Source organism: Dryas octopetala, chromosome 7, assembly GCF_963921425.1.
Source record: "Dryas octopetala chromosome 7, drDryOcto1.1, whole genome shotgun sequence".
NCBI classification, from domain to species: domain Eukaryota; kingdom Viridiplantae; phylum Streptophyta; class Magnoliopsida; order Rosales; family Rosaceae; genus Dryas; species Dryas octopetala.
The window spans coordinates 4,760,028-4,782,311 of NC_141372.1; the positions used below are offsets into that span (position 1 = coordinate 4,760,028).

General features: G+C 36.3%; 6 protein-coding genes across 6 annotated transcripts; 3 read left to right on the forward strand and 3 right to left on the reverse strand.

The window, feature by feature from the left end:
• Nucleotides 1-82: 82 nt before the first annotated feature.
• LOC147278786 (peptidase, S9A/B/C family, catalytic domain protein (Protein of unknown function DUF829, transmembrane 53)) lies at nt 83-3,719 on the reverse strand. Its single transcript, XM_086250920.1, has 7 exons — nt 3,296-3,719; nt 2,483-2,540; nt 2,133-2,213; nt 1,962-2,000; nt 1,411-1,650; nt 1,180-1,321; nt 83-797 (listed from the first exon to the last, which is right to left on the reverse strand). The coding sequence occupies exons 1-7, from the start codon at nt 3,472-3,474 to the stop codon at nt 286-288; spliced, it is 1,251 nt and encodes a 416-aa protein (XP_086107046.1). The 5' UTR covers nt 3,475-3,719; the 3' UTR covers nt 83-285.
• A 1,392-nt stretch (nt 3,720-5,111) lies between these two features.
• Nucleotides 5,112-7,821, reverse strand: ORC2 (origin recognition complex second largest subunit 2). Its single transcript, XM_086252385.1, has 6 exons — nt 7,624-7,821; nt 7,401-7,507; nt 6,685-6,817; nt 6,115-6,409; nt 5,637-5,864; nt 5,112-5,522 (listed from the first exon to the last, which is right to left on the reverse strand). Exons 1-6 carry the CDS (start codon nt 7,750-7,752, stop codon nt 5,323-5,325), a joined length of 1,092 nt encoding a protein of 363 aa, XP_086108511.1. The 5' UTR covers nt 7,753-7,821; the 3' UTR covers nt 5,112-5,322.
• A 2,279-nt stretch (nt 7,822-10,100) lies between these two features.
• Nucleotides 10,101-14,050, forward strand: LOC147278788 (dimethylallyl, adenosine tRNA methylthiotransferase). The gene is made up of 7 exons (XM_086250898.1): nt 10,101-10,707; nt 10,890-10,978; nt 11,080-11,215; nt 12,540-12,629; nt 12,771-12,899; nt 13,061-13,320; nt 13,461-14,050. Exons 1-7 carry the CDS (start codon nt 10,542-10,544, stop codon nt 13,572-13,574), a joined length of 984 nt encoding a protein of 327 aa, XP_086107024.1. The 5' UTR covers nt 10,101-10,541; the 3' UTR covers nt 13,575-14,050.
• A 487-nt stretch (nt 14,051-14,537) lies between these two features.
• Nucleotides 14,538-16,017, forward strand: LOC147278789 (DNAJ heat shock N-terminal domain-containing protein). The gene is made up of 2 exons (XM_086251450.1): nt 14,538-14,702; nt 15,330-16,017. The coding sequence occupies exon 2, from the start codon at nt 15,371-15,373 to the stop codon at nt 15,896-15,898; it is 528 nt and encodes a 175-aa protein (XP_086107576.1). The 5' UTR covers nt 14,538-14,702; nt 15,330-15,370; the 3' UTR covers nt 15,899-16,017.
• A 1,747-nt stretch (nt 16,018-17,764) lies between these two features.
• Nucleotides 17,765-19,017, forward strand: LOC147278790 (uncharacterized). The gene is made up of 2 exons (XM_086251810.1): nt 17,765-18,303; nt 18,410-19,017. The coding sequence occupies exons 1-2, from the start codon at nt 18,133-18,135 to the stop codon at nt 18,857-18,859; spliced, it is 621 nt and encodes a 206-aa protein (XP_086107936.1). The 5' UTR covers nt 17,765-18,132; the 3' UTR covers nt 18,860-19,017.
• Nucleotides 19,018-19,513: 496 nt separating this feature from the next.
• SDH5 (succinate dehydrogenase 5) lies at nt 19,514-21,443 on the reverse strand. The gene is made up of 4 exons (XM_086251404.1): nt 21,188-21,443; nt 20,643-20,962; nt 20,363-20,548; nt 19,514-19,858 (listed from the first exon to the last, which is right to left on the reverse strand). Exons 1-4 carry the CDS (start codon nt 21,354-21,356, stop codon nt 19,802-19,804), a joined length of 732 nt encoding a protein of 243 aa, XP_086107530.1. The 5' UTR covers nt 21,357-21,443; the 3' UTR covers nt 19,514-19,801.
• Between the last annotated feature and the right edge of the window lie 841 nt (nt 21,444-22,284).

The following is a 22,284-nucleotide window of genomic DNA, read 5'->3' on the forward strand; positions in this document are numbered from 1 at the left end:
ATTTGAGTGTGGCTACTGGGATAATTGCTCATCATAAGAAGGTATGATCATTTTCCAAGCTCTTATACTTGATATGGTTATTTGCTAGAATGAAATTCTGTTTACATTTACAACTTCCTTTAATTTTATGTCACTGTACATTTTATGTCAAAGAAAGAGATTATCATCAGCTCACAGCTCATAGCCTCATACTCAGGAGTCAGGACGTACTATATCTATATCCTCCTTATTATTGCCGGAAAGGAAAACAAGGAAATAAAATTTTCAGAACCCCCTAAACCATACTTATAACCTTGAACGTCGTATGCACTTGATTGGATTAAAAGGGGCATGCCTTCTTCTAGAAGTAAACGAGCCGCCATTCCCATTCAAGGAAGCTGATGACCTTACATCCCAATCCTCAACATTCTTTGGGACACACACGTCAAAAAGGATCTGACCAAGAACCCCATGGGCCTTCATGGTTGGTGTTGGTGTTGGTGGGTTAGGTAGGTGAATTAGACCTTCCTTGCGCTCGTCTTGCATGGACCCGACATCTCTACCTCCGTCATACTCTACTGAGCCGGGCAAGTAGAAGTGGTCACTGGATGCTAGAGTGACTCCACGGAACCCATTTGAGCCTGATGCAGCTTTTCTAAGGTTACTGATCGGCTCATCAATGATCTCGTCGCGGGTTGCCTGCATACCAAAGCTTTCTCCTTCCAGCCGTCTAATTTTTTTAGAATAAACTCCAGCTGCTTTACCAAGGAGCTCAGTTACAGCAGCCTTGTAATCAATTGGATAATGCCTATAATGACCTGAGACAGCACTCAATCAAGTTACAGGATTTCAATACATTTACATGATGCTCTAGGAAAGCATTTTGCATACTTATTACACAATTTGAAAGCCATGCACTCATTTTAGACTAGTGTCTTCCTCAAAAGTACGATATTGGCACAGATTCTTGTCCTGAATGTTGTTTGGTTACACATAAGCATTAAGCAAATTAAACAAACACAGCTAGCAGGTTGTTTCAACATAGCTTGGGTTCTAATGGGAAATAAACTACAGAAATAACTTGTTTTACCACAAAGATGAGATTAGAATGGGAAATGCAGTACACTTTTTAGTTAGAAAGCTCTACAGAAAAATAGCATTTGTTATTATTAGCCTTTAAGTTTAAGTTTAGAAGCAGACCGACGTGAGGAGAGCCATTCCATTTTACTATTTTAACATCACCCCCAAGTTCGCGTAAGCGTTGAGCAAAATTACAGATAATTTGATAGGGAGCGAGATCGTCATTCTCTGAGCATAAAATGAGATATGGGGCCTGCATGCCCTGCATAAGAATGATACTGAATAAATTGACAAGAAATAAAAATAAAAGTTTTAAATAGCATAGGATCTGGAGTATACTTAGTTACTTACAATGGAGGAGTAGAGAGTCTGCCAATACTCAGCACGCTGTGACTCAAACCTGTTGAGGAAGAGGGCATCAAGGCCAGAAGAAATGCCATGTGCCATCCATGATGCTAATCTTGGAGGATGGGACATTTTCAGGACAGTTGGGTGAAGAACGAATTTAGTACCCAGATCACTAGTAAAGTCCACTGGACTGGAATCATAGATATAGCCAGATATACAGTCTCTAACCAGTCGGCAATCATCCTTGACAGCAAAAATAAATAAAAAGAATTATAGGTGATAGAAATTAATGCGCGTAACTTTCAAAACATATAAGCACTAGACAAAACACTGTATAGGTCCCAACATATAAATAATCGCCTAAAATCTAAGGATAGTAGAAAATGAGATTGGATGTTCAAAAATAAAAAACAGACATTGGCAATCATACGCTTTTTTGATCAATGCATCATACCTTTTAAAGTTATAATCAACTGAAGTTAAATTATTTATTGTTTTGATAAGTTAAGCTTTTATTCAATGAAATGCAAAAGATTAAAAAAAAAAATGTATACCAGATTCAGTTGATATGTTTCACAAGTTCCGTCAATTATCTGCACAAATGAAAAATGCAGTCAATAACATTTCTCCCCATCAATTGGAAGCTACTTTACATGATCAGAGAACTCTTTATAAAATTGGCTCTATGCATAAAATATGTAGCATCCCCTACTAAAGGAGTTTACCTGAAGAACTCTGTACATACAAGCTTTTGGACCGCCAGAAAATGATGCAAAGACCACAGGGCAAGGCTTAATCTTCAGCTCCTGCATTTATGATGTAAAAGAAAGCAGTTATTGGTTATATTTACCCAAAAAAATCAAATCTTAACAAAAACTGAGGATGTTTGTTTTCTAGTTTTAATTTTGTGAGGCAAATAGATGATACAACTTTTCCAGTCATGTTCACTTTTTCCAACTGTGAGGCTTCCATTGAAATATCATAACCCCAGAGTGATTTCTTCAGATAGGTTAATCAATAAACAGAATTTTTAGTTTCTCTGATGCTATTGTTAGAGAACTATAATAGAACTGACCTCAACAAGTTCATTTAGAATATCAATTGCTAGAGGTGTGGCCTTCTCAGGAAAGAACCTGCACAAATTATGTATATCAAATGCTATTTTGAGAAATTCACATTCACTTTAGAAGACTAGTAATGCAATTCAGCATAGGCTCCCCACCCCCATCATGCATTTCTATGCCCAGATGGTAGATGGGGGTGGAGAGTCTATCACTGTATTATGATAGTGCCAGAGTCAAATCTATGGATAGTCCATGCTGAATTGCCATATAGAAGACTAATAATACAATTTTGATGCTTAAATAGCCATATAGTCATCTCTCCACCCCCATCATAAATTTTGATGCTTAAATAGCAACTATTTATAGATGGGGGTGGAAAGCCTATCACTGTATTATGATAGTGCCAGAATCAAATCTATGGATAATCTATGCTGAATTACTCCATTAAGGAACAACTTGTTGAGCGTGACTGGCAAAAGCCTAATACAGAGGTTTGTCAAATTGTCATTGAAGAAACTAAAGGCAAAATTAAAAGGCCTTTAACATGACCATATCAGAATACACCAATGATTAAAGTCCCAATCAAGCTACAAGCTAGCTAGAGCTACCACTGAATTAACCAAGTCAACTCAGCAACACTCAAAATGTTAAGCAACCAAGTTCCTCCAACAACGGCCCAAAAAGCAAAAGCTATTATTAGCCAACTATGGCAGACCAGTCAAAACCAATCAAACCCAGAAAGGTAAACAATAAACAAAAGGCATACAAACTAAAAAATGAATCTTGAAAAGAAAACATCCAGGTTAGCCAAAATTGGAACTCACATATTGAGAAATTGGGAGTGGCAGACGAGTGAGTTCCAACCCAGAGACGAGTAGAGCTGCACATAGTTCTTCAACTGCCTCTCTTGGCTCGACATCCATGCGAACACCACCACTATCCCTTCAATTCCATCACTCTGCTCCTTCCTTCCCCAATAATACCGTCCCCCAAAACCCCACATCTCCTCCTCCTCACCCAAGAACCAATCTTTTTGCACAATTTCTTGAGATTGAGCTTTAAAAAAAGCTTACTTTTTTATTTGGAAAATTCTATGGGAATTGCAGAGAATTGGGTTCAATCAAATGAGCAAGAGATACAAGCTTCTATAGTTTCCATCCCCAATAAAATTTGGCAGCTTTATTTAATACAGGAAAAGGAGAGTGGCCAACCTGAAGCTTTTGGATTTTCTGCAATTATAAAGCTTCTGATTTCACCTTCTTTCTCTACACTCGGTCACACTTCGCCACAAAAAGTGTGCCAAGTTCTATAAGTACCAAACTACCCTGGTACAGGTGGCCTACTATTTGCATTATTGTTACGAAGATACCCTTGTCTCAACTCGTGTCGGTTTTTCATTGGATGAGGTCAAATGGCTCAGGATAGAGTCCTAGACTCCTAGGCATATACCAAATTACCATTTTTTTTTTGGTAAATGAAATTACCAAATTTCTGTTCTCAGTTCTCACTCCTCGCTTTTTATAGAAAATAAAAATTGATATATTTTTTTTTTTCGGATATTACTTGGGTCACCCTGAGGGTACCCAAGGTCACCCTTCCCTCCAAATCACAATTCGGTAATGACGATGTATGATCGGAATCGTTTACTTTTTAGATTACTTATTATAGATCATCTCTGTAAAAAATTAACTCAATCGAAAATCGTTTGATTATATAATTGTTGTTAATTAAATAAAAAAAATCAACGGTTTAGTAAAAAAATCACTCTTTAATTGAAAACTATTAATTTTTTCTACTTAATTGACAAAAGTTATATAACCAAATAATTTCCGATTGATTTGATTTTTTACAGAAATAATCTTTAATTGGTTAATCTTTAATTGAAAACCATCAATTTTTTATACTTAATTGACAAAAGTTATATAACTAAATAATTTCCGATTGATTTGATTTTTTACAGAGATAATCTTTAATTAGTTATTTAAAATATGAACGATTCCGATCATGCACTGACATTACCGAAATCAAAATTTGGAGAAATAAGGTGATTTTGGAATACCCCATGAGAGTGACCCAAATATTATATTTTTTTTTTTTCTGGTTTTGATGTCTGGTTTTTGGGAGAAGGGGGGTGGGGGAGATGATATGTGGTTGTATTATTGTTGTCGTTTTATTTTCTTACACTATTCGAGGTCCATATCTCCATCCTGTTCGGTTGGTTAGCTATTGACGTAAAGGCAAACAAATCTCTGTCTTTTTCAGCTGAGCAATCCTCTCCTATTATCTATCTTCTATTTTTTCTTTTCTCATGTTTATTCTATAACAAAATATAGTTATAACCGTGTAACTAAAAAAAATATATAGTTCTGACATTAAACAATTTAAACGCATTTTCAGATATTAAAAATACTAAAAATAAAGCTCAGATTTTTGTATTAAATCCTATTTTCAAAAACTATTTTCCTCGGATTAGTTTTGTAAATTCTAAGTAACAAATCTTAAATGACAAACTTTTCATTCATATAAAAGTCCACTCTTAATTAGACAGTTCCTAGTAGCCAAGGAGATTCCTCCAAAAACCTCTCTTTTTCTACTAGAAATACAAATAATTATATGATGCATATTGCACATGGTTGCTACTCTTTTTTTTTTATTTTATGGTGGTAGCTAGCAAATTAGCAATCATGGAATTTAACTATTTACACTACAGGCCACTGCAGACAGTGGATTCCCTACCAGCAATATTTTAGTCTTTAGCCTTTTAAGCAGGCAATCATAAAATTTAGATAATTGCCACTTTCTATCACAACTTAAAATTTACAAAATTCTGAGGACTGAGTAGTTTAATTAGTCACTGACTCAGCTCCACTAGCAGTTTTTCAAGTGCCTCACTTGTGAGAGGGATGTACAAGCAATCCTGGCCATCAGAATGCCTTTTGGTCTTGACCAACTCATGATCTTTGAATTCTGTCAAATGGAAGTTAAGCGTAAGCTGGCTGCTCACTAGAAAGCGTTCTCGACATGCTGAGTACAGATTATCCATGGGCATCCCTGAAAAAAACAGATACGTATTGAAATAACAGGCGAAATATAATGCTGCGAAGTATGAAATGGATTATAAATGTTAAAGCTCCACAAGTTCATCTAGGCTTTATAGCAACTTACCTTCTTCTTCAGAATGAGATAGTTGATATTCTGCAAGGACTTTGAACACACTCTGGGCATTGGATGTTAAACTCTGTAAAACTATTGCAGCAGTTTTGGCACTTTGGGCGGTATTGCCATGTGCAAGAATCAAAGGGAAGAACATTCCTTCAACCTTGTATGGTTCAAAGGTGGGAACATGATGCCAGCACCAGTTGAATTGTGTGTGAACCATCTTCTTGTCCCACACTATTGAATGAAAAGAAGGTGTTATTAAACTTGATGACATATGTCAGTTTTAGTGCAACATTCCTTTCATGCAGACAGTTTATTATGATATTTGAGGCTATCATCACAAGAAATGGTTTTCTTCTGTAAGTCTGTCTTTACAAATACATAGAAGCAATTTTTCAGGATCCAACATTAGTCAGTGACAGCATGCCACTACTAGCTAAGGTATTATTTATTACATAATGAATTATAAAAAGGATAGACTTACAAAGAGGCGCATTCACATTGTCGATAGAGGCCACAATACGAATATTGGAGCAAGAAGCAACTCGTGCAAGACACTGTTGGGTTTCAGAGTCCCTCAATCCAGGCCCATCTATGTTGTGAATGATAACACATATAAAACATTCATTCGTCTTATCATCTGATCCATCCAAAAATGCTAGAAGATCATCCATGGATCTAGAATTAAAAGGCTGTTGAAGTTTTGGCAAGCTCCCAGAAGGAGTCCTTTGTTTGGTTTTCAATTGATCCCACAGAACTTCAGCTAAAGCTATCACAACCTACATTTCAAACATTAAATAGCATGTTAACAGAGATGGTAAGGTTGAATGTTGCCTTTCACAACTTAGCCCTGCGAGCTTATGTCTGTTCTCACTTTGGACTTATTCCCATCTCTTCTCTTCCAGATTTTGTCGAATTTTCAGACAAGGAAGATGGGCTAGGCCCGCTCAAACTAAATGTGGTAAAGGTGATCAGCACATTGCACATTAACTTTATGGTAGTTTGTGAGAACGGCAAATGTAGAACAATCACATATTGCTTTGGAACTGTGTACCTGTTTTATATTTATTGTCTGAAGATATCCATTGATAACAACCACAGAATACTCCGTCAATGCTGTTGAAGCAAAATCTTCAAGCAAGGCCTTCTTGGATCCAAATCCATACATGACGAGGCCAAGGCCACACCTAAGCACATTAAAAAGAATGGCTATAAACATACAAAATAGATGTAGATTAAAAACAACATGCATCAAATCCAAAAGTCAATCAATTGCTAAAAGAATATAACGCAACTCCATGTGGTAGGAAAAAAATTAGTCTAATTTACTGTATAATGAATGCATCAGGGGACCTACAGTCATTGGGAAAAAGAACCAAATGCAGAATGTGGTCAAAAACTGATTCCAATTATCAATAATCAAGAACAAAAGCACTACAACTTCTAGCATATGTAGCCAGAAAGATCATTATGTTCTCTACTGGCACTAAAACTAAAAGCAACCTTCCACGTTGACTCAAATCCTACATTGAGGCCAATATGTCATGTCTTTCTTGTAACGGCAGTAACCCCAACATAGTTAACATCCATCTAAACATTAGATGCATAAATACATAAATGAAATGGTGAAATCTACACAACCTAGCCCTAGTGTTGCACAACCCCACTACATCAATTACAATTTAAAAAAAAAAAAAAATAATAATAATAATAATAATAATAAAAAAACATTTGGAATGTTGCTGGTTAATGTAGAAAGCAGTCGAATACCTTAGCTCAAAAACCCAGTTGGGGTACAAACTCTTATAACTGTTTACTAAATCCTTTATCTCTTTTTCATGTTTGGGTTCAATATTAGCTACTGCTGCCGCCAGTTCCTGCACATTAGAAAAAGAAAATAATAAAAAATAAATAAAAATGCCAAAGTTTTCAGCTTTAACAAAAATAATACAATTCGATGGAAGATTTTTGAGGAATTGAAGAAGAACATTACCTGTTCGTCAACAATGTTAATATCGGAGAGCTTACTAGAGGACTTCTTTGAGGAGCCACCGACCTCCTTCGCCAGAAAGTAGTTTCGAGAGAACCCAAACTCCTCCTCGTCGACATCGTTCATCTCCATACCTTTGATTTCAGCGCAGTCAAAGTCTCAATTGCCCTAGCTAGCTAGTTATGCACTCTGATTTTCCCGCGATTTTTCCCTTTCGGCGCGAATGACTCGGGTTGGGTTGAGCGTCGACCATCGGGCCTTTTTACATGCAAGGCCCGCCCGACTAAGGCCCATTCACCGTATTGAGTTCGTGTCATTTGCACTTCATTTTTCTGGGTTGAATTTGAAAATTAAAAAATATTTTTCTTGAAAAAAAAAAAGGGAATAAGTTGCATATGCCCTTCCAATTTTATTGCGAATTCAAATTAAATAACATATTTATTTTATTTTCACATGAATTACAAAAGCTATAATCGTTGACTTTTCATAGATAGTAATAATATTTATAATAAATCTGAATCTTATTTTCTATGCGTTGAGTTGGATGGTGCTATGCACAAGTTCAAATCATAGAGAGTTCGTGTCATTTGTATTTCATTTGAACTTGTGTTAGATATTTTCATTCAGTGCATATTGGACACTAGAAAACTAGTTCATAAAGAAAGTCAACAATTATATATCTTACCCTCCTATTAAAATAAAATTCAGAGACAAGTTTTTTATGGCACGTCACATCTTTAATCACTGTTGTAGACAAAACTACAAAATCAATACATAAATGTATTAATCACCTGATAGGTATATATTAGAAATCACAATACGATGCATTAATTAAATACTTACAAAGTTCCATCGTTTTGATATGAATGCATGACATTATGAAAAAATAATAATAGTGCATTATTACTTGATAAACATGATAGGTGAGTACTCAATAATGGTTCAGTCTTGATAGAAAAAAAAAAAAACAAAATTCACACCTATTTTATTCATGATTGTGGATTTTGAAGGATGAAAAATGCCTATCATATATCCCTCCATCCTACACTCTTACTTTACTCACCTGCCATTTCTCATTCATCGCATTATCTTTATACGATGTAAGATCACGTCACTCATCGTTGTTTTTTTTTTTTTGGATGCTCAAATTATTTAGTAGAATTCCAATTAAGAAATTTGAGTATTCAATACAAAAATTAAAACTAATAGACAATAGGTAAAGAGCCATAATACCATATAAAAGTACATGTATTATCATTCAAACTTAACATACAGATAATTCATATTGAATAATGTAAGAACATGTGTGGTTGTTAGGCATAATATGTATATAACTTACTTTGATACCACAAAGAATAACATTTAACGTGAAATCAAATTACAATTGATGAAGATGACCAGCAAAACCTTGTAAGCTACTGTACAATGCTGTATTCTCCCATATAAATCCTATACACTTAACTCATTGGTTTAACAAATATAATATAATTTAAGGTTTTTCTTTTTTGTTCCCTTCTACTAATATAATACTTAAGTTATTAAGTAGCCAAAAAAAAAAGTTATTATTGCACATGGGTCCATCAGCGCATAGAAAATGACATGTTTTATATATTATCATAGTCAGATTAGATCAAGGCAGTCAAATTTTTTTGAATAAATCTTTAAAATGTTGTCTTATAGACATTATTAGGTTCGGGGATTTAGAGTTTGAAAATGGTTATGAGATTTTATTTTCATGTTTGTTAAGTACATCATGGTAAAGTATTAACTTTTACATAGGTATGAGATACATGAAGAGGAATTTGAAACCTTTGACTCTCATTGGATTTGTTATTCCATATTATTTATGAAAATTTATTGTGAATTCTTATTACCAAACTACTCCTACTTAAAATAAAAAAAAATATTATTTAAATATATTAAATGAGTGTATTATTGAAAAATGAGTTTTGATTCTTATTATATTGCACAAATCAAACATAGTAATGATAATAATTTTTTAATTACCATTCCAGCATTTCAAATACTATAATGTGAATTATTCATTATCGTTCTCTAACATGAGCATGGACATAACATTCCCAATAATCACATTAATTTTACGAACCAAACAAGGCCTTAAAAATAGTTTGCATCATGATAAACTATTTTTTTGTTGTTGTTGAAAGGAACATAATGATAAACTTGTAAAGTTGTAATAGAACAAAATTATTAAAAAGGACATAACATTCCCAATAATCACATTAATTTTACGAACCAAACAAGGCCTTAAAAATAGTTTGCATCATGACAAACTATTTTTTTTTTGTTGTTGAAAGGAACATAATGATAAACTTGTAATAGAACAAAATTATTAAAAAGGATTAAAAAAAAAAAAAAAAGGATTGGATGCGTGAGATGGACGGTAATAGCCTCCCTTAAAATATTAAAAACAAAAAACAGGGACCTCTACGGCTCTACCCAATACCCATAGCGCATGTTAGCATAAGGCACACGGGACAAGGCAAATAGGTTGAGATTAGCACTCCCGAGCAAACACCAACAATCACGGAATCATCTAAGAAAATTATAATCACTGCTCGCTCGCTCATCATCGTCCTAAATCCTAATTACCTCTTTTGCACTCATTGTTCATTATTCATTGTTATTGCAATAATACCATACCATCAACATTTTTAGCTGTCTCCTAAGTCCTAATTACAACAGCTTATTAGCCACTAGCCAGACAAACCCAGAAAGCACTCATTTCACTACCGCGTGGCGTTCGAACAGCCAAAGCAACACAAGGACCAACCGTGAGGTGTGTCGTGTCGTCGACATAAGGCAGGGTTCGAAGTTTTGGGTTTGTGGGTTTTTTGATTTGTCTCTGAGAATCTCTCCGATCGATCTGGATATGGTGGGATGAAGGAGAGGGAGGACGAATGGCTCGGGTAGGTGAATGGGGAATTAAAGGGAGAGGGAAATGGAGCTGTTCGTACAAGAAGATCACTCTCATCGTCTGCTCCATTAACATTGTTGTTGCTCTCTATGTTTTTCGCTCTCTTTACGCTTCTCTCTACATCTACTCCGACATAGATTCACATCCCAGTACGTCTTTCTCTCTCTTTCCCACTTGTTATTTTATAAGCTTTGTTTAAATCTTTGGTCTTTTGAATGACCCACTTGCTATTTTGGGGTGTCTCTGTGAGAACCCAGTTGCAAATTTCGAGTCTTTTCAATGTTCAATGCTTGTTTAATTAGGGGAATGTTTTGTTCATAATTTGGTTCAGCTATTGAGTACACTCCGGATCAGATTAGGAAGATGGAGGAATCAGTTCGGATTCGAAAAGCAGCGGAACCCGTAGAGCTTATTAGATTGGTAAGACGCATTTGAGTTTTTTGGTGGTAGATCTGTTTGATTGAACCGGTAGAGCGATTTTCTGTAACTTAATTTAATGGACTCTTCGTTATGCCCCAAAGGTGAAGAAACTTAAGAAGGAGCTTAACAGAGAGGTAGCGGTTGAATTGCCACCGCCTTTGAAACTGAAGATAACCAATGAGATATTGGAGAGGCTTAAAACCTTGACCCCCGAAGCAAATACTACTCAGCAGAGAGGTCAGTGCACCTCAATTTGAGTTCTTGAGCCTACCTCTTTTTGTTGTCTGCATTTCAAGTCAAACATAATTTTGCACCAGAAAAGTTTATAGTACACCGATATTCATGCAATGTCTTTTGTTTTTTGGCCATGGATATTCATGCAATGTCTAATCGTGCATAAACGATTTAAAACATAGGCATCTTACAGTGACTGAACAACATAGAATTCTACTTATCAGTATGCAACTCTGTCCTTGAAATAGATATAGTTATGAATTTAGGTTTTCATCTCTGTTGAGTTTTAGCTCATGACATTGATGACAGCTCTGAAAATTCCCAGACAAATTCATTGGAAGTGGTTGTTTCATACTGTCACATATTAATCACTAGTCCTTTCATGTATTACTATAACTTAAATTTCTTCTTAATGTCCTGCTTCCAATTTCCAACTACTACTTCTTGATTTAGCTTTCTAAAGGGAATTTTTAATTTTATCCAGAAGCTGAACAAGAATTTTAGGATTGAAGGAAAGAACTGGAATTAAAATTAGGTTTAGGTAGAAGCAGACAGAAATATGGGGTAACATATATGAATGAGATGTAGAGGGAAAGTTCTTTTCTCTGTTTTGTCTCGAGGAATAATTGCTTTCATGATATTGTGGTAGCATGCAAATTTTCTCTAGATTTTGTGACAAACCAGATTATTGTAAGGAAGGGACTTGAGTGCAAAGGGTTTATTTTAGGCATACTCTTTATTTCTATAGACACTATAAGAAATTGGTAATGAAATAGAGCAGATACTTATAGTTTAATGTGGCTTTTTGGTGGCATTTTTCTCTTTTTGGGTTGGTGGGTGGCTGGGATAATTCTTATTTCAGTTACCTATGACTGTATTTCTCGTGTGCCTTACGGTTATTCATAGTTTGCAGATGTATGCATCTTGCGTGTTTTAATACTAAGATATGTTCCTGTTAAAGTGTAATTGTAAGGTGCTTTCCTTGTTCTAGTTTTAAGTGCTTCTTTCACTTGTATATTGCAACATATTCTGCGTAACAATGAAGTTAGGACCTGCTTAGCAAAGCTTTACCCAGCTCATACCAGAATTTGATTGCTGGTATTCCCACCCTCATCCTCCTTGTAAACTGCAGTTCCCATGAGTAATTAGTTTGACCCATTTTGAACCATAACCTTGGAAAGTATAAATCCCATGCTCTCTTTTCAGAATATTTTGATTTATATACTTTCGTCTGTTATTGTTTCATTTATCTACTTCTGTCTGTTATTGGCTCATTGTAGCTGGTTGTCAAGTTATCATTGTTGGTGCTCATTGGTTAAATAAACAGAATTTGTTGAAAGATGGTGCAAAGAAAAACTAAAAGAAGCTAAGCAGTTGACCCTTGATTCAAATTCAACAATTCTGCGTGAGGAAGCAGGTATGGTCTTTATTTCTGGACTCTGTTATTTTTTTGGGTATTTTAGTCTTATTTGTCTACAATGCAGTGGTCTGTGAACAAATAATATCATTGTTTTGACTGAACTCTGGTGTTGAGTATTCTGAGTTTCATTTTCTGTAGAAACGCTAGTAAAAGCTCTGGAATCTGATTGGACTGTGCTGTTGGAAGACATGGGCCTTTGGATACCTGCCGATATGATTAACCCTATACATGATGATAAACCTGATGGTGAAGAAGACGATGAGCTAGGTAATTCATCAATTCTTCCCTCCCCCCCACCCCCTGCACAAAAAAGGAAATCACCTTTTATTTTCCTTTACAAAAATGAAAAAGGTCATAATGAGTTTTGAGAGATTTATTCTTTTGTTATGTGCTAATGTATACATTCTTTTTTTTTTTTGTCTCCGTAGAACAAGTTTTGCCTGGAAGGTCGCTTCCACCCGAATGCCATGCTGAAATTCATACAGATTATGATGGTGCTGCTGTAAGATGGGGGCTTAACCACCACAAAGATAGTGCAGCTGACTGTTGTCAGTCATGCTTGGATCAAGCTAGTCGTGCCAAGCCTGGTGAAAAGAAATGTAATATATGGGTTTACTGCCCGTCTGAAACAGGTTGCCATTCTCCAGATATCTATGAGCATAGACTTGGAGAGTGCTGGCTGAAATACGTAAGAATTAAACAACCTTTTCTTTACTATGGCACTTTCATCATAACCCTTTTAATCTAGTCAAATTTCTTGCAGAATAGTCTTGATCATGTGGATTCAGTCCAGTCTAATATATCTCGTTTTCAATTATAAAAATGCAGGCAGAAACGCCTAAACTTAATTTTAAAGACAAGTATTCTGAATCATACAGAAGATCCCACCCAACTGCACCACTTGTTGTTCCTTGGGCCTCTGGCATTGTTGGTGCTGCTTGATAGGATTTGGCCAACAAAAAGGACGAACTCTTGTCATTGTAACACGAATGGAGATAGCTCCACTGGAATCTGTAATCATAGTCTCCCTGGGTTTATATACTTTTGCCCCTTCTTAATTGTTTTGTGGAAAATAGAAGAAATAGGGAGAAATTCTTTTTTAAGAGACAGGCGCGGCGGGGGTGACTGAAGGGTAAGGGTATGCTCCATGTTTGTTGTTTCTTCACAAGTAATTTTTTTGTAACACGGATTTGTCGCGATCTTGGTACCGACGATTCAAGTTAAAGAAATCTTGGTCGGAGGCAAAGTGAGCTATGTTAGACGTGGGAACTTTTCTTGTGAATTGTTAATTGATGGGGAGTATAAATTCCTGTCTCTGAACACAATGTATAATGTTCTCTATCTTCTCTGAAGGGGGACAATAGCAAATGCAAAATTTATGTCGTTCCAAGCAAAGCTTGGATGAAGTTATTGATTTATTTTTCATGGAGGATGAAGTTTGATTAAACAAAGGCTCTTTCAGTCTTTTGGTTTTTTATTTTGAACAGTAAGATAATACGTGCATGCATGTTTTACTGTTTAAACTTTTCAACTGTACAGAATATAAAGTAAAGTTAAATAAAACATAAACTAGAAAATTTGTCTGGCGATATGCCTATTTACCAAGTTAAAGAGCTTAATTACGTGATTAGTGCTTCACTGCTTCTCAAAAAAAAAAATTATGATTAGTGAGAAACAATAATATTAGAGACATTAATTATTATCTCAAATTTTTCTCGAGTTTTTGATTTAAATTTACCAAATTTTACATAATAAAGTCCGTTTTATGATTTTTTGGTCCATTGTATTAGTAAATTATGATATTTCTCATTTAAAAATATAAAAGTAAAATTTAAAAAATCAGAATTTTTGCTGCCCTAAAAAAACAAAAGATTTGCTTTGTTTTTCGTTAACCTGACGCTTACTCAGCCTCTCATCGCCGAACTCTGGAACTCTCTGCCTCTTCATCACCGCCAAAAGTAGAGAGAGCTCGGTTTTCAGCGATTCCAAGCCGTGCGCTTCGTCGCTCACCAGCGTCGATGTGTCCACGTAGATATTAGAGCTCGCTCGTCACCATGAGATGAACACAAGGTGAGGTTATCTTTCTGGTTCTCAAGTTTCGCACTTTGGATTCATTGTGTTTGTCTTGCAATTCTGGAATTTCTCAGTGGTTTCTTGCTTGTATTGTATTCATTTGAATTCGTAGCTTTGCTTTAACTCAGATTTCGAACTGGAATCTGCAAATTAATGTATGGTCTGTTTTAGTTGAGTTTTAGCTCCGAATTTTTGTTTCCCAAATGAGTTGAAGCTCAAGTTGTCACAGATTTTACAGAAAAAAAAAAAAAAAAAGGTGTCAGCCGACTCAAAACTCAAACCTTCTTATATCTTTTGATCCACAAACACACCCAAAAACCTAAAAGAGAGATTGCACAGGGTTTATTGGGTTGCAAAGATATTCGTATTCCGTTGTATTTTCATGCCTATGTCAATTTCCTTGTTAGCTTTAGCAACTCTCTTTGATGCTTGATCTAGATGTCTTCTCCATTTGTTTGGATTCTTTTGATAGACAAATATCTCAAACCTTAATTGTGTGTCTGGGTGTGGCAATTTGAACCCAAGCATTGAGTGAGTGAGACGAATGTGCTTACCATCACATTCCGCTTGATGGTTATTTATATTTGCCTATAAAGAAATTTAACACATTGTTTTTCATTTCAGATGCAGTGAAAAGCTAATCTGATAGCAAGTAGCTACCCACCATGTTGCTTGGCTATAACTCCATTCAGGAAACTCACTATGACATATTATCTGTGAAAGAAGATGCAAGCAATGAAGATATTCGTGCAAGCTACCGATCTGCCATCCTTAACAGTCATCCCGATAAATTACAGACTACATCTGAATCAGGAGATACATTCTTGAAGGTGCAAAAGGCTTGGGAAGTCCTCGGTGATTCGAGGTCTCGTGCACTTTATGACAACACATTAAGAGCTTCTAGACACGATACTATAGTTGCAGAAGATATCAGTTTAGAAGATGTGATGGCGGAAGATGCAGGAGATGTCATTCAACTCTTTTACCAGTGTCGATGTGGCGATTATTTCTGTGTTGATTCTTTGGAGTTGGAGAAGATGGGGTATGCTTTGTTAAGAGATGGGAGCAAGATATCCTTTGAGGCACAAAATGCTTTGCCAGCATCTCTTGTTCTTCCTTGTGGGTCTTGTTCTTTGAAAGTTAGAATTCTTATCAATTCAAATCATTTTGTTTCAATTGATGATCATCATTGAATGGGATGATATTTTTTGTTTAAATATTTTAGCTTAGAAATCTTTTGATGAAAAAGCCAATACAAAGCTTGTAAACATGTGCTATAATGAGATTTCTTCCCTCATGGTTATTTTTTCAATGGAATTTGTAAGTGACAATCGGGAATGGGTATATATTTGGGCCGAAATGGGCTGGGCTTACAACATGGTCGTTGTCTGGACCCTTGTATGAGTTTGATTTGGATCATGAACACTTGGATCGTCTGAGAAGCCCATAGATCCGTTTCAATCATTTTGTTATTTTTTATTATTCATAAATAATAAAAATTTCACGTCTTGAAGAAACAAGAACGATCTTTGTGTCTCAAAGCTCAAAATTGGGTCTCCGATTCTCAGTGAGCTGGTCAGGTTTCTGATTCTGCCACTAATTCAAGAAAGTCTTGGCCTGCTTCCCTCTTCCCAGGTACGGTTTCTTTGACCTTCTTCTTGGGATGTCCATAAAAAAATTAGGGCTCTGTTATTCTTGGGAAATCATAGAAATTCAATTTTCATTAGAGCTTGCTTTTTTGGGCAATCTTGAGCTAAAATTCACATTTGGGTGATTTTATATATCTGAAACAGGTTCTGAGTCAAATTCTTTAAATGGCTTCTGCAGAAAAAAGCTCCCAATGGAGGAGTGTCTTTGACGGCGTGAGACGGAAGACTATCCCAGCAATGCCAGAAGCACTAATGGCAGAGATCAACACAGCAATTTGTAATCTTGAATATGCGCGTGCCACTGCTTTTCTTGACTCTCCATCTTCATCTCCCTCTTCTCCTTCATCTTCTTCTTCTTCTCCTTCCATCACGAAGAATGAGAGCTCTCCTGAACCTCACTACGATCCGCGAATGGCGGACCAAGCCTACAAGGCAGGGTGTGCAGCCTTGGCTGCTGGAAAGCTTTATGAGGCTCTTCTCTCTTTGAATGAGTCTCTCTCCAAATGCCCACCTGATCAGACTTCTGCTGTTGCCAAGCTTCAGTCTCTCATCTCTCTCACATCCCAGCAACTCCACAAATCTACCAACTGAAATGTATTTGCCACTTTTTCTACTTTTACACTTGAGTGCCTTGTCATTGTGTATTCCGGCACTTTAATTTAACTTGTTGTGACAACGCACTTTTTAGTGAAAAAAAAAAGGAAGTTATGTGTTTCCACAATTCTGTGATTCTAACCCACCATGCAATGTGTAAGAATATGAGCCGGTATTGAATGAATCAATGATATAGGAAGGTAAAGTTTAATTGGGAAATATTGGGGCATGATGTTGATGACATTATTGTCTCGAAGCAGATTTCACGAGGTTGGTAGGTGATGCTTTAAACTTTACAGCTCAAGATAAGAGGTTAATCGCTAGTATTAAACTATTAAATGCATAACTCACTTTTATTTTTTGTCTATTAGTATTATTGAACCATTAACAACTAAACCTACCTTATTGTTCTTAGATTCCAACTAGAGGAAAATAGAGAGTTACTAATGCGGTTACCATATGAACCTGCGATGGTATTTAACCCCGGTTATGTTAAGTATCACTTTTACATTAATAGGGTTTTTAAAGAACTCAGTATCTCTTTGTAATGGGAGTTGGTTCCTCAATGGCCATTACACCAGTAGAAGCCAGCAATCTTTCATTCTATTGTTTGAAAAAACACTGCCAGGTTAGGCTATTTTAATTTTCTGTTGCGTAATGGCATTAACTCTAACTAGTTTGGTTGTTTTTAATGAAAATGAAATTTGGGCACAGGTGCTAAATGGCTTTCTTTAAGGGCAGGGTATCACTTTTGGCAAATGTTACAAACTTACAATTAGCAATTGTGGTTTGGTAATGTGTCCTAGTTCACCATGACTTCAACTTAAAGTGAAAATCTGAAAACTACAGAAGAGGCACCACTAAATATAGGAAAATCAAAGAAACGGATGAATTATTGAATTTAAGACTCTTAATGGTAACTGTAGTCTGTAGCTGTGAGAGAAGCGTTGAGTCTCAAAAGGAGTTCTAGGTGATTTGTTAAAACGTCTAATGCTTTTTAGCTTTGTCTTTACCCCAAAGGATAGAAAGCAATATTCTCCATTTCCAATAAGCTGCAAAGCCACTATCACACAAGCAGGTCAATTTGAACATCAAAACTAGTAAGAATAATAAGCACGTACTAACACTAAGTTTTGTAGATATCTCTCTGCGTTTTACAAATCAACAGCACCTTTAACTCCAACATGAGCATTTTTTATCACGAAGCAGAGCCACAAAATGCTTCCAAAAGATGCAAATTTCTAGCTGCATGTCTGCCAGATGCATTCTCCAATTGCCATATCCGCCGGCGGCTTCCAACTTCGAGCCCAGTACCAGAGGAGTACCCAACAAGTGACTTTGATGATGAACAGGAAGTACTCACTAAACCCAAATGAAGATATAGATATGAAGTTTTGATCTCTTGTTAATCCATGAGTGTTTTTATAGGTTGCTTTTATCGTTTTGGATATTTTTTCTCAGGTAATTGTATCTGCAATTCGAAGCCGTGCAATGGAAAAGCTGAGACGTAAGCCCAGCAGTTTGACAGATAGCTTTTCCTGGGTTTACTCTTCGAAAACGGGAGATTTATTCATAACCCAGAAAGGAGTGGAAAAGAAAGAGGGTCGTGACGATGAAGATGATGAAAATGAAGAGTTTTTATCTGTTGCAAGTTGCTTTTCTTGCTGCTCAAGTGCTGGTACAAGTAGGGATGTGTTTCTTTCTGTCAAGACGAGTCTTTCCCGATGCTCGAGCCTTAATGGGACTGAGTTCAAAGATTTTCAGAGGCAGTCCATAATTCAACAGTTGTGTCATTGTGAGGGTTGGCCGTTTGGTCTTTGCCGGAGGGCTGTGTTGCTTCCTCCTCTGCCCAAGTCGCCATCTGAGTCGTGGACATGGCGCAAAGGCACTAAATTTGTTAAGATGAATTAAGGCCAGAGGCTCAGAGCTCCCCCAGCCCCACCACCAAAGTTCTTTACTATTTAGAAAAAGAATGCAACCAACTTCAAAGTTCAAACCACAATAAAGTTTCTTTTGTAATAGCATATCTTTGTAATACAATAAAGTCTCTCTCTCTCTCTCTCTCTCTCTCTCTCTCTCTCTCTCTCTCTCTCTCTCTCTCTCTCACTTTCAAGTTATTGCCTCCATACATGTCTTGAGGGAAAAAAGGACTGAATTCAAAGAATCATGGTGCATGGATATAAAAGAGACAAGTATATGGATCAGCAAACCCCATTACAAAAAGAAATGCCTGTGGCTAGAAATCAAGCATTGACTAATGACCACTCATTGCAGCAATATAATAATGATATTAATGCTGCTATGATCACCAATCAAAACAACCTTACCATATCCTGAGAAGGGTCAGATAAAAAAACTTTACGGTGAGCAAGATTAAACATGATTTAGAATCCATGTTAGCTTTACAAAAACTGCATATTGCAGATTGGGTAAACCGTAAACGTATGTCCATAATGAATTAACACACTTCTAAAGCCCTGAGGACAAGTTTCCTCATTTTTTCTTTTTTTAAACTCTGTGCATATAAGTACTCCATCAGTATTTTCAACACTCAACAGAAGCAAATGAAACAGATCAAAATGAAATCATTTTTGAGAAGAAATAGATCAAAATGAAATCCTATAGGAAGAACAGAACTTCCAACATTATAGGTTAATTCCAAAAGCAACAACATGATGCTAAATTATTCCATTCATAGATCAACAAAGATAGTCTCTTATTAACTGCCATCAAAACCTAAACATTGAGGTTTTCCAGGAGAGGCTGACTGGCCTATTTCCAAATAACCAACAAACATGATTCCCAAACAAAGGAAAGCTTCCAATTACATTAAAATTCTCAGAAACTCTGGGGCTAAGATCTTTGCTCAACATATGACCCGGAAAGTCCAGAAGTTCCAAGAACAGAGATCTGCAATCAACAACAAAATCATATGAGTAAGTAAGCAAATAGATTTGTATTCATTCACAGACCACATGTCAATGTGCCAAACAGGAGTCCCTGCACTGCAGTATAATAACAAACCATGTACCACAAACATAGAAATGAAAAACTCGAGGACAAAGCATATCCTATATATGGCGAGCCTCCTTTCCAGTTTCCATTAATAAACATTATGTAAGAAGAGAGATTGAAAAGAAGAGCTGAGTATTGTTATTAGACTTTTAAGATAAATATCCTCAAAAAGGTCAATTTTGACCTTGTTTTCTTCTAACTCCTAAGTGGGTCAAATGACGATGACAATGTCGCTTGAATGCTGCCTATACAGATAAGCCAAGTACCAAATGCCAAGTGCACGCATGACTTGATATGGCCTTTCTCAAAGGATAATGTCATAAAGTAGATAAATTATCCATGGCAAATCTCATTTAGCTATAATGTTACAGTAAGCACTGCCATGGTTTATACTAATACCTTTCCCCACTCAGAACCAATGCCACTGCACCTCATCTTCAAGTATATCAGCTTCGTTCCCAACTCTGTCTCCACCTTCTTCCGCAAATAGGTCTCATCTGGCCCAAATGCATCCAAATAGGCAGTGTAGCGATTGTAAATTGTACGAAGTGCATTCACATACTCATCTGACAAGGGCTTCACATTCTACACACAATTTGAAAACATGAAATAAAAAGAACTGCAGAGACAGACGAGTATGCAACGACAAGTCCCAAATCAACCCAATTATATGCAATACCTCTCCACTCATACCAATGCTGTCATCAAGTTCCATCTTCAACGTTGTAACCATCCCTCCGAACTCCTCAACAGCTTCGGCGGCACGGAAGACATTGGTGACAACCTCTTTGGCAGCCCGGTCATCAGTATTCTTAGACAACGCCGCCTTTGCATCATGGACGACACTCTCCGGGAGCTTGTCCCAGCTTGTAGCCATCAAATCTTTGAAAACATTGTGCAGCTCAGGGTCTTTAACTTCAGGCAAGAGACCTACATCGTTACTATAAAATCGCCTACTTCCCAAGCCCGAAAAAAGAGTGGGGGACTTGCAGCAATCATCTATGGATTTGAAACATGCCAACATGGGATTAACAACAAAATAAATTTTACCCAAGTACCAAACTTTAATATGAAATAAAATACCCAAATGTTTTTGCATCACAAAAATTCAAATACGTACTTTTCTAGTGCAGATAAATAGATTGAAACAATAACCCTCTTCAATTTTACATCGCATCTATCTGAGAGTTCAGAAATTGAAGTAGAATGAAGAAGGTGGAGTACCGGAAGAGAGGAACTTGGCCATGGGGGATGAAAGATTGAAGAGGGTTCGAGCAGCAACGGCGGAGTGTTGGGGGTGACATGGCAGCTGCTGATTGGAGGTGGCTGTTATTCGATAAGATCTGGACCAGACTGACCTGTACAGCGATCTCAGAGCTACCATCTTCTCCATTCCTCTGTTTCTCTCTTTCTCTTTCTTAGGGTCTTACCACCAAAAACGACATACGGGGAAAAGCGAAGGAGGAGTGGTTTCAGTGGGAATGTGATGGTCGACAACGCCAGTTAGCGTCCCAGGTGAAATCACGTTTGGGCTTTGGGATTGGGTTGGGCCAGTCAAGATTGGGTGGAGACCCTAATTTGGGCATCGTATTGGGCTTACTAGAATTACTGACATTTCGGGGGTTTCTGGATGCACCTACAAATGTGATCCGCCAGTTGGCTTCTTCTTCAATGGGGTCATGTCTCCTTTAATTTATTTTTGAATGTGTGTTCTTTATGACCATGTGGTCCATGTATTGCTTTTTGAAACACCATTTTTTCAATACTTTTGTTTTAGTGATGAAGAAAAATCTTCTAAGCTGAGCTTAGTTTGTTGCAGTACGCTTTATAATTATTGTGACATATGCAAATAATAGAATAATGCATTGCTAATTAATTATTGGGGATCTCCAGGTTCTCAATCAGAAATTCTTTTTTTGTAATGTAATATCATGTGGCATATTAACTCAATGTTATGAATTCATTTAAATTATATATTTATGAATATTTAAATACGACTCAAAAATTAAGATTAAATACAAAATTTTAATAATTTTTCAACAAAGCAGTAAGATATTGATTTTTTTAATTTAAGTACTAACCTAGTACAAGACATTTTAGATTATGTCACAAATATATAGTACGAAATGTGAATTTTTTGACATCAATCGCTTGGCCAAAGTGTCAAGCACTCGGGTGATTGTATGAAATTCATAAAATTTCAAAATTTATAAGGTTTTAATGTTTTTTATTTAGGCTTAGAGATGAAGTTTTACATCCTAAAAACTATACATTAAAGCTTAAGTCTCATAAATATTGAAAAAACAACAAATCAGTAAAAA

Bases quoted from the DNA above. Each gene is read 5' to 3' on its own strand.
- LOC147278790 (XM_086251810.1), top strand. From the start codon at position 18,133: ATGAGCATTTTTTATCACGAAGCAGAGCCACAAAATGCTTCCAAAAGA. The intron at 18,304-18,409 runs GTACTCACTAAA...ATTTTTTCTCAG, and splicing joins ACTTTGATGATGAACAGGAA to GTAATTGTATCTGCAATTCG.
- LOC147278786 (XM_086250920.1), bottom strand. From the start codon at position 3,474: ATGTGGGGTTTTGGGGGACGGTATTATTGGGGAAGGAAGGAGCAGAGT. The intron at 2,541-3,295 runs GTGAGTTCCAAT...TAATTTGTGCAG, and splicing joins CACTCCCAATTTCTCAATAT to GTTCTTTCCTGAGAAGGCCA. The intron at 798-1,179 runs GTCTGCTTCTAA...GTGCTGTCTCAG, and splicing joins GAATGGCTCTCCTCACGTCG to GTCATTATAGGCATTATCCA.
- LOC147278788 (XM_086250898.1), top strand. From the start codon at position 10,542: ATGGCTCGGGTAGGTGAATGGGGAATTAAAGGGAGAGGGAAATGGAGC. The intron at 10,708-10,889 runs GTACGTCTTTCT...AATTTGGTTCAG, and splicing joins CGACATAGATTCACATCCCA to CTATTGAGTACACTCCGGAT. The intron at 13,321-13,460 runs GTAAGAATTAAA...ATAAAAATGCAG, and splicing joins GAGAGTGCTGGCTGAAATAC to GCAGAAACGCCTAAACTTAA.
- ORC2 (XM_086252385.1), bottom strand. From the start codon at position 7,752: ATGGAGATGAACGATGTCGACGAGGAGGAGTTTGGGTTCTCTCGAAAC. The intron at 6,818-7,400 runs GTATTCGACTGC...TAATGTGCTTAG, and splicing joins AACTGGGTTTTTGAGCTAAG to GTGTGGCCTTGGCCTCGTCA. The intron at 6,410-6,684 runs GTACACAGTTCC...TTTGAAATGTAG, and splicing joins AGACAATAAATATAAAACAG to GTTGTGATAGCTTTAGCTGA.
- SDH5 (XM_086251404.1), bottom strand. From the start codon at position 21,356: ATGGAGAAGATGGTAGCTCTGAGATCGCTGTACAGGTCAGTCTGGTCC. The intron at 20,963-21,187 runs GTACTCCACCTT...TCAAATCCATAG, and splicing joins GGCCAAGTTCCTCTCTTCCG to ATGATTGCTGCAAGTCCCCC. The intron at 19,859-20,362 runs GTATTAGTATAA...TGTTGATTGCAG, and splicing joins TTGGTTCTGAGTGGGGAAAG to ATCTCTGTTCTTGGAACTTC.
- LOC147278789 (XM_086251450.1), top strand. From the start codon at position 15,371: ATGTTGCTTGGCTATAACTCCATTCAGGAAACTCACTATGACATATTA.